The sequence below is a fragment of the Hyalella azteca genome, unplaced genomic scaffold, assembly GCF_000764305.2.
Source record: "Hyalella azteca isolate HAZT.00-mixed unplaced genomic scaffold, Hazt_2.0.2 contig7540, whole genome shotgun sequence".
Lineage (NCBI taxonomy): Eukaryota > Metazoa > Arthropoda > Malacostraca > Amphipoda > Hyalellidae > Hyalella > Hyalella azteca.
The window spans coordinates 122526-136722 of NW_025937663.1; the positions used below are offsets into that span (position 1 = coordinate 122526).

The 14197-nt window shown below is 38.2% G+C and overlaps 1 protein-coding gene across 4 annotated transcripts; it reads left to right on the plus strand.

The window, feature by feature from the left end:
* The first annotated feature begins 6032 nt into the window (after positions 1–6032).
* LOC108669476 (ATP-dependent RNA helicase DHX33) lies at positions 6033–13749 on the plus strand. 4 transcript variants are annotated; one of them, XM_018156817.2, is made up of 5 exons: positions 6033–6176; positions 9739–11356; positions 11877–12044; positions 12565–12701; positions 13451–13749. In XM_018156817.2, the coding sequence occupies exons 2-5, from the start codon at positions 9740–9742 to the stop codon at positions 13728–13730; spliced, it is 2202 nt and encodes a 733-aa protein (XP_018012306.1). In that variant the 5' UTR covers positions 6033–6176; position 9739; the 3' UTR covers positions 13731–13749. The 4 variants fall into 4 exon arrangements, with proteins under 4 accessions (XP_018012306.1, XP_018012308.1, XP_047737237.1 ...); XM_018156819.2 differs by having other exon boundaries at positions 6033–6068; XM_047881281.1 differs by lacking the exon at positions 6033–6176 and adding an exon at positions 7599–7621.
* Positions 13750–14197: the final 448 nt, after the last annotated feature.

The window sequence follows — 14197 nt, forward strand, 5'->3', positions numbered from 1 at the left end:
ATTAAAATTAGAAAATAGAGAATGAGACTATAGGTCTATTTTATCAGGGCATAATCACCCAGGTATTGAGCATAAAATTATTTGATAAATAGATACAGAAATACAGTCCAATCACATTCCAAAATAGATACAATAACTTTACAGTTTAAATATGTGTGTATATACTTAAATATGGAATATTCCAGAGAAGAATATTAAATTAAAGAATAGTAAGTCTGAATATTAAATATTATAAACGTATCGAATTCAATTATTGAACCCGAACACTCCTAAGTAAACTCATATTCCAAAATATATACAATAACTTCCCAGTTGAAATATGTGTGTATATATTTAAATATAGAATATTCCAGGGAAGAATATTAAATTAAAGAATAGTAAGTCTGAATATTAGATATTATAAACGTATCGAATTCAATTATTGAACCCGAACACTCCTCAGTGATGACCGAGACTCGGAGCCAGAATAATAGATCATGTTCATTAAAGGTGTGAACGAGCGCATGACTGTCAAGACTGTCACTCCTACCCAAGATAGATCATGGCGAAAGCACGATTTCTGCGAGCTACACCCTCGCTGCACACATGTCGGTTTTGAACCCTTTGGGTACAAATTTGAATCCTTTGGGTACGAATAGCATTGATGGCTGTTAACGAATTCGTATGATGAGGGTTGGGGCTTTGTCTATCGATAGAAACGATCATTAATAGGTTTTTAGGTACGAATAGAATTGGCGACGGTTTTTTCGACCAAAGATTAATGGTTAAAATTTTGTCTGCTGACAAAAACTAACATTACTAAGCCTTCTATATGAACATTTTGAAAGTCGACTATCCATCCCATAGGTTCAGTAAATGCTTGCATTAAATGAATCCATGTTAATTAGAATTTTGGTCTATCACGTATAAATTTGGAGACTTAGCGAGTGAATTGGCGGGGATTTCTATTTAGAAGCAAGTTTTTAATGAAAAATTTCTTCCTTTTTGTGCATTTGCATCAATCTATTGTTCTAATAACAATTTTAATGGAATATATGCTTACTGGAAGCAATGCTATAATATTCAATGGTTTCAATATGATTCCAAAATTCATAAGATTTCCATTAATATTACAGATTTCTATACCTTACGTGATCCAGTCATTTACATGAACTATTTGATAACGCTTGTGAAAAAAATGAAAAAATTCAGTTTCTGGGTGGGCTGAAACCACGGTTCTGATCTGCCAGCGAGCTATGGCAGAGACTACGCCTGACCGACGCGAGTAGATATGCCCGCAATTACGAGCAACTGCAGCGCTCTGTTTAAAGCAACCTGATGCTCAATCCTTGGTTGTGTTTACCGAGACCATCAGCGCAAGATGGCAGGTGGCACGACAGCGATGGCGTGCAGTATACTGGGCACCGCATCCGTTTACTCAGCTCCCTGGTGAACGCAATGGAGATGCATAAACAACGTTGACAACGCGGTACTTGCTGCTGCTGCTGCAACGAGTTTTATGTGCGGACGTACGGCAATATTGATCAAGCATGCCTTGTATTAGTTGTATATACAGGTTCAGGGAGTGTGCCGAATGATCGGTCTGTGGACCATGTGTTGATCTAAAATGCTGCAGCCAGTGTGAAACAGTTGACATTTGGAAAGTTTTACGATTGAAGTTACGACCGGAACTATGGAGCCAATATAGTCATACCCGAAACCAACTCCGACTCTGAGCTGATTCGGGGCAGGGGTATTTATGCCCAGACTATTGGGCTTGTGAAGGACCGTTTGCCTTACTTTTGTGTGTCAAATTATATGTAATGCGTATGCAAATTATTCGTGAGTAGGGTTCCTTTTTACTGGGTTCCAACACTAGAGTACCGCTGCTGAATAAACCTTTCTAGCGGCGAGCCAGATCCTGGAACTTTAATCGATCCAACATGTGCCCCTCCAAGTTCGAAGTCTTCTTCTCAAAGTTCTGTGATTAAAAGGTCTCAGAATCTAATAAACATGGAATAAATTGAGCACTGACAACAAAGACGTACTCGTTTTCAACGATTACGGCGGTCGCTATCGACAATGTTGAAGCTTTACTGGATTTGAGTGCATTTGCCAATAGACTATACCTGCGCAGACAAACATTAAAATGTGAGATAATGAAGCAAATAGCCCACATCTGTGCCCTCGTGGTGACTTTCTCACTGAAAAGCGTTGCACACACGTGAATTTCTATTCTACCATCCAAGGTTGTTGATTCGTTTTTTCTTCAGATCAGTCATATCGTAAAATTGTATATTTAGGCAGATCAAGCTTCTAAATTTGACATATCTTGACATCTAAAAGAATCCTACTTTCATCTCTCGAACTTGATATTTGAAGACACTTCAACAGCGTAACTCTATCACTCGTTGACTCACAGTTATTGGACCAACACATTAGCTGAGAGCAAACTGGATGTGCTTAACTTGTACACTAGCGCCGTTCGTGCATCGTTAAAATTGTGTACCTAAATTGCGTACAAGTTTCATGTAAAAAAGGATTATTTTTCTTGTGAAGTTAATTGCTTATTCACAAACGCTTATAGTGACGATTGATTCAGTAACTTAATGTCCTCGTATTACGTTGATGAGTAATTACTGATTCATACCAAAAATGTCTCATTACCAAGAGATTTTATTTCGAGCTTTGAGCATTGTCTATTTTAAAATTTCGCAATTCACACTACAGAGAAGCTTGAGAAGAGGTGTTGCACCATAGCACTTAAATGGCTGACATCCAATATCGTAGCCTAAGAGAACGCCAAGGATTGCCAAAGACTCTCAAGATCAACACACAGCATAACGCTACACGTTCATCATGGCTGGCACTGCATCGAACATTTCGGAACACCTACCCACGGCTGTTATACATAATTTGCACGCGTTCAAGTCCATGATTTAATGAAGAGTGTTCAAAATGAAATTATTATTCGATTATGTCTCTCATTTAGCTAACTACGCGTTGAATAGAGTTCAGATTAATTATTGATTTACTTAATTTATGAAGTATTGTTTCGTGATGTTAGATCGTGTTCTAGTAGATTATAAATAATCCATTCGAGTAAAGCAACAATAAATTTTTTCGTGTCCTCTAAATGGCTTTGAACTATTGACCTCTAACAGCTTCCAAGAACTCAAAAACTGAGCGATTGAAGAAAAAAATAGATTTAATTAAAAGGCTTTTAGAATTAATTGATGCTACGAGTGAGCTGAACTGAACTCGTGGGATTATTTCTAACGCAGCGTAAACAGGTAAGAATATTGGTACCATTGAGTGATCAGATCATTCTACTTAATTGAGAGTGATTGCTCTATTTATCTGCTCATGTAAAAGTTAAAAGCTCAGAGAAGTTAATACTGAGAAGGTTAGAAGATAGCGTTAATACTGTGCAAAGTTTTTCTTTGTATTTATATTATGCAGGGTGGCCCAGTGGTTACAGTACCAAGATTGGAGCAGAGAGGCGAGGGTTCTATCCCAGCTACCTGCGTCAGTTCTTGTAAAATCGGCGAGGCGGCCGGACGGCTAAGTACATTAATATTACGAACACGCAACACAGTTCGTGTTTCGTGTTCGAAACACGCAACAAGCCGTGAAAATTCTGCGATGTTCAGTATCAGCGACAGGTCTAACGGCCTTACCAACGCCGACACCTATATATTATATTATGAATATTTTGAATGCATGTTTGTATGAAAGAACAAAGCGCCTGAGAAATTGTGAATACAGACCAACTTGTGTGCCCATTTATGATATTCGTAGTATGCCTTATACACCAACAATGCAATTTGATTGAGAATATCTTTTGCTTGGCAGGTGCTCCATATCAATTGCGTACTGCCTAACAACGTGCTTCTAGTTTCTAACCGCTTTTGGATTAAAACTTAAATTGAAATAAAAAAATGTAAGCTGGTAGATATGAAACACAGGAAAGGGCTAAAGTTCCAACGAAAATATTTTAAGAAATATTTGCAATTATATATGCAACAACATTTTTCACGAATTGGAAACTTTTTCTAATTTCAACAATTGGAGAGACAAATGCGGATGTTGGATCGTCGTGATTGCCAACTAGCTCAGCCTCGGGAGAAAGTCAGTTGCGTTTGCCGTGGTAGCACGTGTGTGAATTGCGATCTCTAAACGTCTAAAGTAACCGGTAAATTTGTGACTCAAAGTTTCTTATAAGTTATAAGTATTCAAAACCTTAATTATTTGATTTGTTTACTCATTAACTTTAACCCGACTGGCTTTCTCCCTCAGAGGTTTGCCGGTCCGCCTTGTTATTTTTATTTTTTCTTTATTTTATTTTTATTTTGTTTATTTATTTTTTCTTTTCTTGCTCTTCTACTTTATTTAGTTTTTGTCTTGCTATTTTATTTATTTTTTTTATTTTTTATTTTTATTTTTTTTATTATTATTATTATTATTATTTTTTGTTTGTTTGTTTGTTTGTTTAGATGTGTATAAGAGACAGGTCGTGGGCCATTGCTGAGTAATGCTCAGGCAGGAGGGGGAGTTTGGTAGCTGTTGGGCTCTTGCAAGATACTGCAGCATAANAATTGAGAGGGATCATGAGGGAAGAGCTTGCTTCTAGCGAGAAACGAGTGGATGATATTATTCATGCATCACTTACTGGATTCTCTATCAAATTGGGTCAATTCATGAATGAAGTGTTTAATATGAATTTACTGAGTGAGGGTGCAAAGGAGAGATCTCTGCTACTTATTAGTTTACTGAGGAATGCTTTTGGGCCAGATGTCAGTGAGGCGCTACAGGAAGAGTGGCTGCCAGCCAGCGGAGTTGCCTCTGGACAGGGCCATACCCCAGGAAAGCCCTCAGAAGACTGTGTCCCAACCATTGTGAAAACAAAGAAAGTGGCAGGTACTGAACAGACTAGGAGTCTATTGCCCCTGGTAGGATCAGCATCTTTGCAGTTGAACCGTGTGCTTTCTAAACAAGGTGGACGTTCTAAGGGGCGAGGCAAGGGTAAGACTGCAAGTGGTAGAGAACAATCTCAATGAGTTACCTTCTGAAGTCTCAGCATTTGAACCGTCCTCCTAGAAGAGAGCTAGGCTTGGAGATTGTGCAACTAAACTGTCATGGCCTGCGTGGAAAACTGACAGAAATAAAGCTTTATCTATATAGTGAAAAGCCAGATGTTGTATGCCTCTGTGAGACTTTGCTAGGAGTCCATGAGCCCTCTTTTGTTAGTTATTCTGGAATGTGGTCACATCGGGAAAATGCTTTCAGAGGTCGCATGGCAATTTTATTTCGGAGAGACATTCAGCGACAACAGTTTGATATGCCTGTATTTCCAGGAGGTTCTAATCTTGAATTCCAGTCTTTGAAGGTCAATACAGCTCTAGGTTGGATTGCTATTGGCAATTTTTATAATCCAGGTAATAATATAGCCCAAGATGAAATTAACTTATCAATCTCAACTTGGTGACAGTTTTGTGGCTGTTGGAGATTTTAATGCCTATTCTCCGCTGTGGGATGCTAGGGGCAGTAAAGCCTTGGCCAACTCTCTATTTGGGAAGACCGGCATTGCAAGCATGACGAAGAATACTGCTCGAAATTTACTAGTTATTGCCATGAAATCTTCAGATAATATCTCATCCCTTTTAGAAATAGAGAGCCTGGGGCCGTGGAAAGTCAAATGTAGACTTCCGGCAAACCAAACAACTTCTGTGGGAGTTATTGGTCCCTTTGGCAAAGGAGTCACCAATGAAGAACTTTCACAAGCCCTGGCCTCCGAAGGATTTCAGGGAGCTACTGCTGATAGAATTTTCAAAGGACGAGAGCCCATCATGACCTCTATGTTCAAGGTTACCTTTCAAAGCAGCACCTTGCCTTCACATGTGAGTATTGGATACGAACGTTTTGTGTTGGGAAAATTTCCCAACCTGGCTACTTTGAAATTCCAACGAAGAAGTAGAGCTTACTCTGTCTATATAAGACAGAGGCGCAGCTCTCAAAAAGGAGCAACTTCAAATCTTTACGTATCTAAAAAAAAAAAATAGCTCAGCCTCACTCTGCCTCAGGCTCAGGTGTGTTCCAGCATCAACGTTGCGCGTTTTTCAGTGGCACGTGGGGTGCGGTTACGTCTCCGGGACTCTCCTCATCTATTTGGTATAAACGACATTCTGGTGTTAAAGGTACAAATATGACTAGCATACTCATATTTTCTCTAGGTTTCAATTTAACGAATGCATGTCCGTATATTTATTAACTAACAAGATAAAACGATGACTACCTATAAAATATGTCAGGTGACTAGTCTAGTCAGACTGTGGCAGACACCAAGTGCAGAATACATTTTGACTTTGAAGGGTTGAGGTGTTGAACACTTGAAGGCCTTATTACTTATTAGAGACCTGTTCACCAATCATGGTGATACGTCGTAGGCTCGTAGCTAATCCTAGCAAAGTGCGTGGTGGGTTCCAAATACGATATGAGTTTAGTGATAGCAGTAGCCTGAACCGGCTGAACGCATGATACAATGCAGTCAATGCTGGTCTACTTTTCTACTTATACTAGTACTATAGGACTTAAAATTTAACTTGAAACTTAAACTCTTAAAGAGTCTAAGAAACTCTCTGCTTTGCCACTATTCAGATAGCATACACAAATCACTATTTTATCTGGTTTGAAAACTCTAAACTTTTATTAGTATAAAGATTAGTGGACTGTGGAGTCTATTCTTTAATAGGTACTTTTCTTTTTGCCAAAACAGGTTAGGAGGGTAAACGCGGTATATTCCGACATCGTAGGTAATTCCGTCACTTCTCTAGTTTTTCCTTTATATTAAGCTTTGTTTTAGTTCCATCACTTCCAATGAAGTGTTTTGAGAGTCATGTGAAGGCAACAGAACTTACGTAACGCATACGTTTTTTTTATAGTTTTTCATTTCTCGATGCGTCCTTAAAGTGTCGGAATATACCGCGTTTACCCTAACAGTGCACAGTGTGCACTGACCACTGAGACTGAGGGAGAACACTTAATATTAAATGACTGTAAAATTTTACTTACATTAAAGTTGCACCCAGGTGTCAGCTTGAAAATGTAATTGACAGATTTTGCCTATCTCATTCCAAAAAAAAAAAAAAGGCGGTCATTTCTGCATGGCGGGGCTACTTGGGACAACCCCCCGGGGCAGGCGGGGCTATTCGGGACACACCCAAAAGCACATTTACAGTAGAACCTCAGTTAGCAAAGGATCCAGTTAAGAAAAAAATTGATTAAAAACAAAGAATATTGATCACATTTACCTCGCTGAGTGAAAAAAGTTCACTTATCAAAAAATTAGTGCATCATTGGTCATCACAAAATTGTGCATAGAATGTCTTATTTAGAATTGTGCACCAGGCATCATAGAATGAAAAGTAATTGACCTAAACTATGATTAATTTCTCCAAAACATATGATGGTTGTCACTAAAACATTCTTTTCTGTTTCAGGTATGTTTTTCTCGAGCTTTTTAGCGCATTTTCTCATTTATGGAAAAAATGCACTATTGTGCTCGCCATGTCCGTTTGTCTGTCCGTCCATCCATGACATCAAGTTTTTGTTGACAAGAAAATGCGCTCTCTCACTCACTGCAGTGAGTACTTACTGAGTTAGGTATATATTTTTATAGTAAATTCACTTAACCCAATTAAAATGGTGTGAAATTACAAGCCATCCTGTTTACGACCCCGTTTTTGTTTGCAAAACAAAATAAAAAATGTGGCCAAAGTCACCCCAGTTGACGGTAATTAATGTTTATGGTAATATCATATCAATAAAGGAAAAACGAGTAAAAATCACAGAAAATGTCATTATTTTACCTCTACATCATCTACAATGAAAGAGGAGGACTTCAGAGTACTGTTAGTAATGGATGAGTACACTCTGCATGCTTCAAATATTTTAAAATGAAGTTTTATTCTAAGTGTCCCGAGTAGACCCGTTATTCGTGGTATGAAGTTATTAACAAAAAAACGCTCAAAACCGTCCCAAGTAGCCCCGGTTGACGGCATTCATATTTTGGCATCGCTTTCATCTGATACAGTCTTAGAGTGTCCTTTCCCTCCATTCCTTGCTTCCACACCTTCAGCCCATAGTCATTCACTTGCTAAATTTATTTCTCTTTTCCACTCTTTTTCATCCCACTTTATCCCAATTGCTCCCCGTACTGTCACCACCTATTCATCCTTTGGCCCAGCGGGCCTTTGGCGCACCCATGCTTCATGCATATAATGATATACCACACTTATGCACAACATCTATGTCCCCATTTGCCCACCTTCATGTTCCACATATGCATCTTTCATGCCCAGCGTTCGTCCTTCATCGTCCATTTGCTCCAGTCTCACTTTATACCTCAAAACTGCTCCCATTCTCCTTTCCTTAGAGGTACTCCAACCCCTGTCTCCTCTCAGGGCCTCTACCGCAGTCCACCTGGGGGCTCCTAGGGCCAATCTCGCCACTCTATTCTGTACTAATTCTGATTTATCCAGCTCACCATCAATATATGCTATCATATCCAATCCATACATAATACTAGGCACTGCTACACTCTTCCACACTTCCCTCAATACTTCATACTTACACGCTCTCACTTTTGCTGCTCTTCCAAGTATACCCAACCATATCGATTTCAGAAACCATTTCAAGAAAGTAAGAAGTTCCTATTATACCTACATAATATACAAAATATTTATTCGTGTGTATTTTTTACAAATTTTGCCTGTTGAAGGTTTAAATTGCACTTGAAGAATTTATTAAATGCGGTCAGTACACAAAATTTTTCTTTATAATTATAATTCAGGTTATGCAAATGAAAAACTAGAAGCATAACAATTTAATTTAATTTAATCAAGTTACCTGAAATAACTAAGTAACTAAATATAAATATAGGAAAATTCTACCCAACATTCCAGATAGACAGATTGATATTGATTGATGCAAATTTTAACAAATTTCTTTCAAGTAGAATGATGCAGTTTTTTTTTAAATCTTTGGCTCCAAAGCCATTCTCCTTTCAATGAATCAGAAATGTTGTTGTTAGTTCCAAAGTTGTTTATTCTGGTTTGATGGAAAATTGATTGGTTCACTAATGAATCATTCAAACTAACTGTTATGTCTTGCAGTTTAGTTCCTTTCTTCTGCAAAAATTTCCACACACAAAATTTTTTGCTTTACTTGTCTCATAGATGCCATCATGCTTGAGCCTTTGAGACATCCCTCTCAAATCCTTTGTTTGCAAAATATTTTGCTTAATGGTTTCAGTCAGCGTCCCGTCAGACAGCAATGAAACTGCAACATATATATTATCTCTGATGAAATAAAAAGATTTCACTGTAAAATGCTATGTTGCTTCTAACTTAGAACAAAATTTGTTGTTTCTACTTAAAGAGTAAAATTTGTGATATGAGGCAAAACTCATTATGTTTTTGATTTTATTTTTCACAGTTCAGAAAATACATTCTCGGCTCAAAATCTGGAATCATAATTGCAAATTCAATAACTTGCCTTTCAAATTACAGTCACAGCTTGGAAAGTACCTAGATCTTTCCACACTAGGTATGGTTGAATTAACAAAATATGGATATATCAATTAGATGCTTTGGAATACCGGTACTGGCTTTGAGAAGAGAAGTAAATACTGAACTTTCTTAGCCTAATATACAAGCATTGTCAATCCATTTATAAGGTATTAACTTATTGTATTTTCAGAATGGCTCTTCAAGGTGGACCGCCATTCAAGAAGTTCAGGGCTGACAACAATGGATTGATTCCTAAGCAATTACCTTCTTCAAACCCTTTAAAAAATGCCTATTCTGTCAATCAGCTGAATGGAGTGGTATTACCAACAAGCAATATATCATTGAAAAAGCTGACTCAAAGTGGGAACACATGTATTAATGGAACATATACGAACAATGGAAAGTCTTTAAAAACATTAAGTGATAAGTCCAAGGAGCTAATGAAACAAAGAAAAGGTTTGCCAATCTATGAAGTGAAAAAGGATCTTGTGAATTATCTAAGAAAAAATGAAACTAATATCCTTATTGGAGAAACTGGGAGTGGAAAAACCACCCAGGTGCCACAGTTCCTGCATGAAGAAGCTCTTTTAAAGAACGGCAGTGTGGTTATAACACAACCCCGAAGAGTTGCTGCTATCAGTGTGGCCACCCGAGTTGCTGAAGAGGTAGGCTGTAACCTCGGAGGTTTGGTAGGATATTCTGTACGATTTGAAGAAATGGTTTCTGATAAAACCAGAATAAAGTTTGCCACTGATGGTATGGTCCTTCGTGAAGCCATGCTTGATCCACTTTTGAAACGTTACTCATGGGTTGTTCTAGATGAGGCCCATGAGAGAACTATCAACACAGATATCCTTTTTGGTATTGTGAAGAAAGCACAGAGGATACGTAAAGAAAAAGGGAAAGAACCACTGCACATATTGATCATGTCTGCAACCATGAATGCAGAAAAATTTAGTTCCTACTTCAATGACTGCCCTGTTCTTATGGCAGAGGGCCGTGAACATAAACTTGACATTAACTTCACTAATGAAAAGCAAGATGACTATGTACTATCATGCCTCAGCACAGTTGTACAAATACACCAGGAAGCTCCTGTGTCTGATGGCATTCTGGTATTTTTGACAGGGCAAGAAGAAATAGATAATGCTTGTCTGGCAATGAGCAAAATTGTCAAGAGAATGGATTCGCAAAACTGCCTAGCAATGAAAATATGCCCCTTGTATGCATCATTACCTCAGCATTTACAAATGGATGTTTTCCAAGCTCCTCCTCTCAAGGAACGTAGAGTAATATTTAGCACCAACATTGCAGAAGCTTCAGTCACAATTCCTGGTATTCGCTATGTTGTAGATTCAGGCAAAGCAAAAATAAGAACATTCAATCCAAGTACTGGATTTGATGTACTCAAAGTTCGACAGATATCACAAGCACAGGCCTGGCAAAGAGCTGGACGGGCTGGACGAGAAGCCAATGGAACTTGCTATCACACTTACACTGAAGCTCAGTTTGAGAAAATGACGATGATGCCGTCTCCTGAAATTCATAGATCAAACTTATCTACTGTTGTTCTTCAGTTGTTGTCAGTTGGAGTTACTGATGTAATGTCATTTGATTTTATGGACCGACCACGTCAAGACTCATTGTTAAAGGCAATTGAGCAGCTGCTTCTGCTAGAGGCGGTGAAGAAACTGCCTTCTGGGGAACTTCAACTCACTGAAGATGGCAGAAAGATGGCATCATTCCCCATCGATCCTCGTTATTCAAAAATTCTCCTCATGGGACCCAAGTACAAGTGCACACATGAGGTGAGTTGCCTATTTGTCAGCTTGCTTAACTTGTGGGAACAATGTGTTCAGTATATATAGATTAATTTGTATAGGCTAGTGAGCTTTATGCTTCCAAGTTTTTCTCAACATCAAGCTTCAAGTATTTTTTTATTTAAATGTCTTCTGACTGAATTTGGTTACTGGGGTCCTAATGATCGTCATAAAACGTTTTAACAATTTATTGTTGCCCCGTGATTATCATTATCGTGTATCTCATTTTGAGTATCGGTATCTTTGCTTAGGCTGAAGAATATTGTTCCTCAGACTCCCTTAGCTACATTAGGAACTTGCAGTTAAGTTCCATGTGCCACATTATGAAAATCCTGTCTCTGAAAACGATTTAAACTTGATAGTTGAGGTAAACATGCTAGTAAAATTTCATTATCTAGCTCATTTTCTGTTAATTGTTGAAGTCAACTTGTTTCTATTATTTTATAATTTTCTAGTGTCAGCTGCACACATCACGATGCACAAACTTTTTTACTGGCTTATTGTGCAGGTGTTATCAATTGTGTCAATGTTGTCGGGAGAGCAAGTTCTTACCACTCCTTCTGGCAAGATGCGACATGTTGCCGTTGCAAAACACAAGAAGCTTGCCTCTGTAGAAGGCGATCATCTCACCATGCTGAAAATTTACCAGGCTTTCAAGGCATCCAAACAGAATAAGGTGAGTTTGACTAGCAAAATCACCAATAATTGGAAACGCTAAGTAAACTAGTCACATGTTAAGAGAAAACGTTTTCGTGCATGATATGACGAATTTACTTGGCATTTTCTTTGCTTTTAAAATATTGGAGTCTAGCCACAATACTTCTTATCAGTCACTAGGTACGTAACTAAGTCATTCGTTTCCTATCTCATAAGGAGAAAAATTGAAGTCACTTTAACGGGAAAAATACAAATTATAAGGATGTTGATTGCTATAACGTTGATCAATTCACAGTTTTTGGAAAAGTCACTTTCATGTGTTGTATTTTTCGTGGCTTATACGGTTCACCCATTTCTCATCACATGACTTATTATTTAATTTTTTTATATCCAAAATTACTCGTCTGAAGATTGTTGGTACTTGTTGTAGAGGAATTCATTCACAGACCAAGAGGCGCAGTTTATTTTTCAAATGTTTGCCTTCTTTCAATTATCATAATTTTTGTTCTCTGTTAATGACTTGAACTTATTTTGTGCAGGCTTGGTGTCATGAGAACTTCCTGAACTACCGCAACCTTGTGTACATCACGTCCATTAGGAAGCAGCTGTCAGAACTCTGTGTCAAGGCTGGGCTGGAGATGCTCTCGTCCAGCGACAACATGGACGACATCAGACGGTCAATACAATATTCCTTTTCATACTTAGGTTATTGACGATGGATCGATATTTTGTATAGCAACAACCGCCTCGTAGAGTATCTGAGAGCATTAAACATGTTCGACTGTATGTGATCTGGTCAACGCTGAATATATATGATGCAATATGTTCTTAGCCCATAATGCCCAACGTGACATTCGGCGCGAGATAGCTTAGCAGCTGAAGCGCTAGTAATCATAGGGTCACTAAACTAACTAACTAACTTGTATAGCAACATGTTCAAACAAGTGTCAGGGCGTGGCTTAGATTGCTGCCTTTACTTCACTCGAATGTTAACTTTTAGGAGCTGTTTAATGATCTTGGTAGTTCTAGAAGTATAGTTTTTCTACATTACACTCTTCACTCATGTTAAGTTTATTTTTTATTATTTGTGGTCGCTGTATTGCAATTACTTACTGAAATGCTTGCTCCGGAATGGTTAAGCTGATTTTTTTCTCAAACATCTACCATACGGTATGTATATTATTTACTACCTATATTTTAACTCGAAACGATATTTGTGTTCATGCTGTTCCTTCCTGTACGCATGTTATGAAACAAGATTTTTTTTATCATATCTGTGATGCTCTTATGTAATCAAGAAAGGTCAAATCTTGTGCTTTAACATACCCTTATGATCCGAGTTGTGATATTCTAATGTATTCTTGTAATGCAAGATGATGTTATACAATTCAATCGTGAAGCTACAACGTACTCTTATGTTGACAGGTGTTTGCTGACTGGCATGTTCATGAACGTGGCAGAGCTCCAGCCTGACCGCAAGTACCTGACATTGGCTCACCACGACCAAGCCCAAATCCATCCTTCTAGCGTGCTCTTCAACAGCCACTCCTCATACGTACTCTACAACGAGGTCATTCACACCGCCAACTCCTACATGCACTGCGTGTCATGGGTCGCACCTGAATGGCTCTATGAAGTCGCTCCTGAGTACTTTAGGACTCATCACATTAAAGCTAATGCCGCTGTATATGCCAAGAAGAAATAAATGTCTATATGGTTGAGTATTAACTAGTTGTGATTTTCCTGGATTTGTTGATGGCCACTTGCACTGTGTATCGCAATAGTTAACGCTGATCGCCTTTAAGGGACTTGTCTGAATACTTCTGCAACTTTAATACCGAGAGATTTACGTAAAATGATTGTGACTTCTATTCTAACATCCGTATCGACATTAGAGTGTTCCACACTTTTGCTGGTGAATATGTAGGTACCTTCTATGCTCCATTTAACGCTCAGTAACGCATTTTTTTACTTGGTTGGTTCTGCTCAACTTGACTTGGTTGAAAAAATGTACGTTGAACTCCCAGCTGATTCAAAGTATTGCGATGTGCCTGTTGTTTTGTAAAAGTATTTCTTGAATTTGGTTCAACGATGTTGCTGGTAGGGAAGCCATATAAATTCATGCGTTCGAATTTCCTTCATCCTGCTGAACTGTGATTTGACAGAATAATT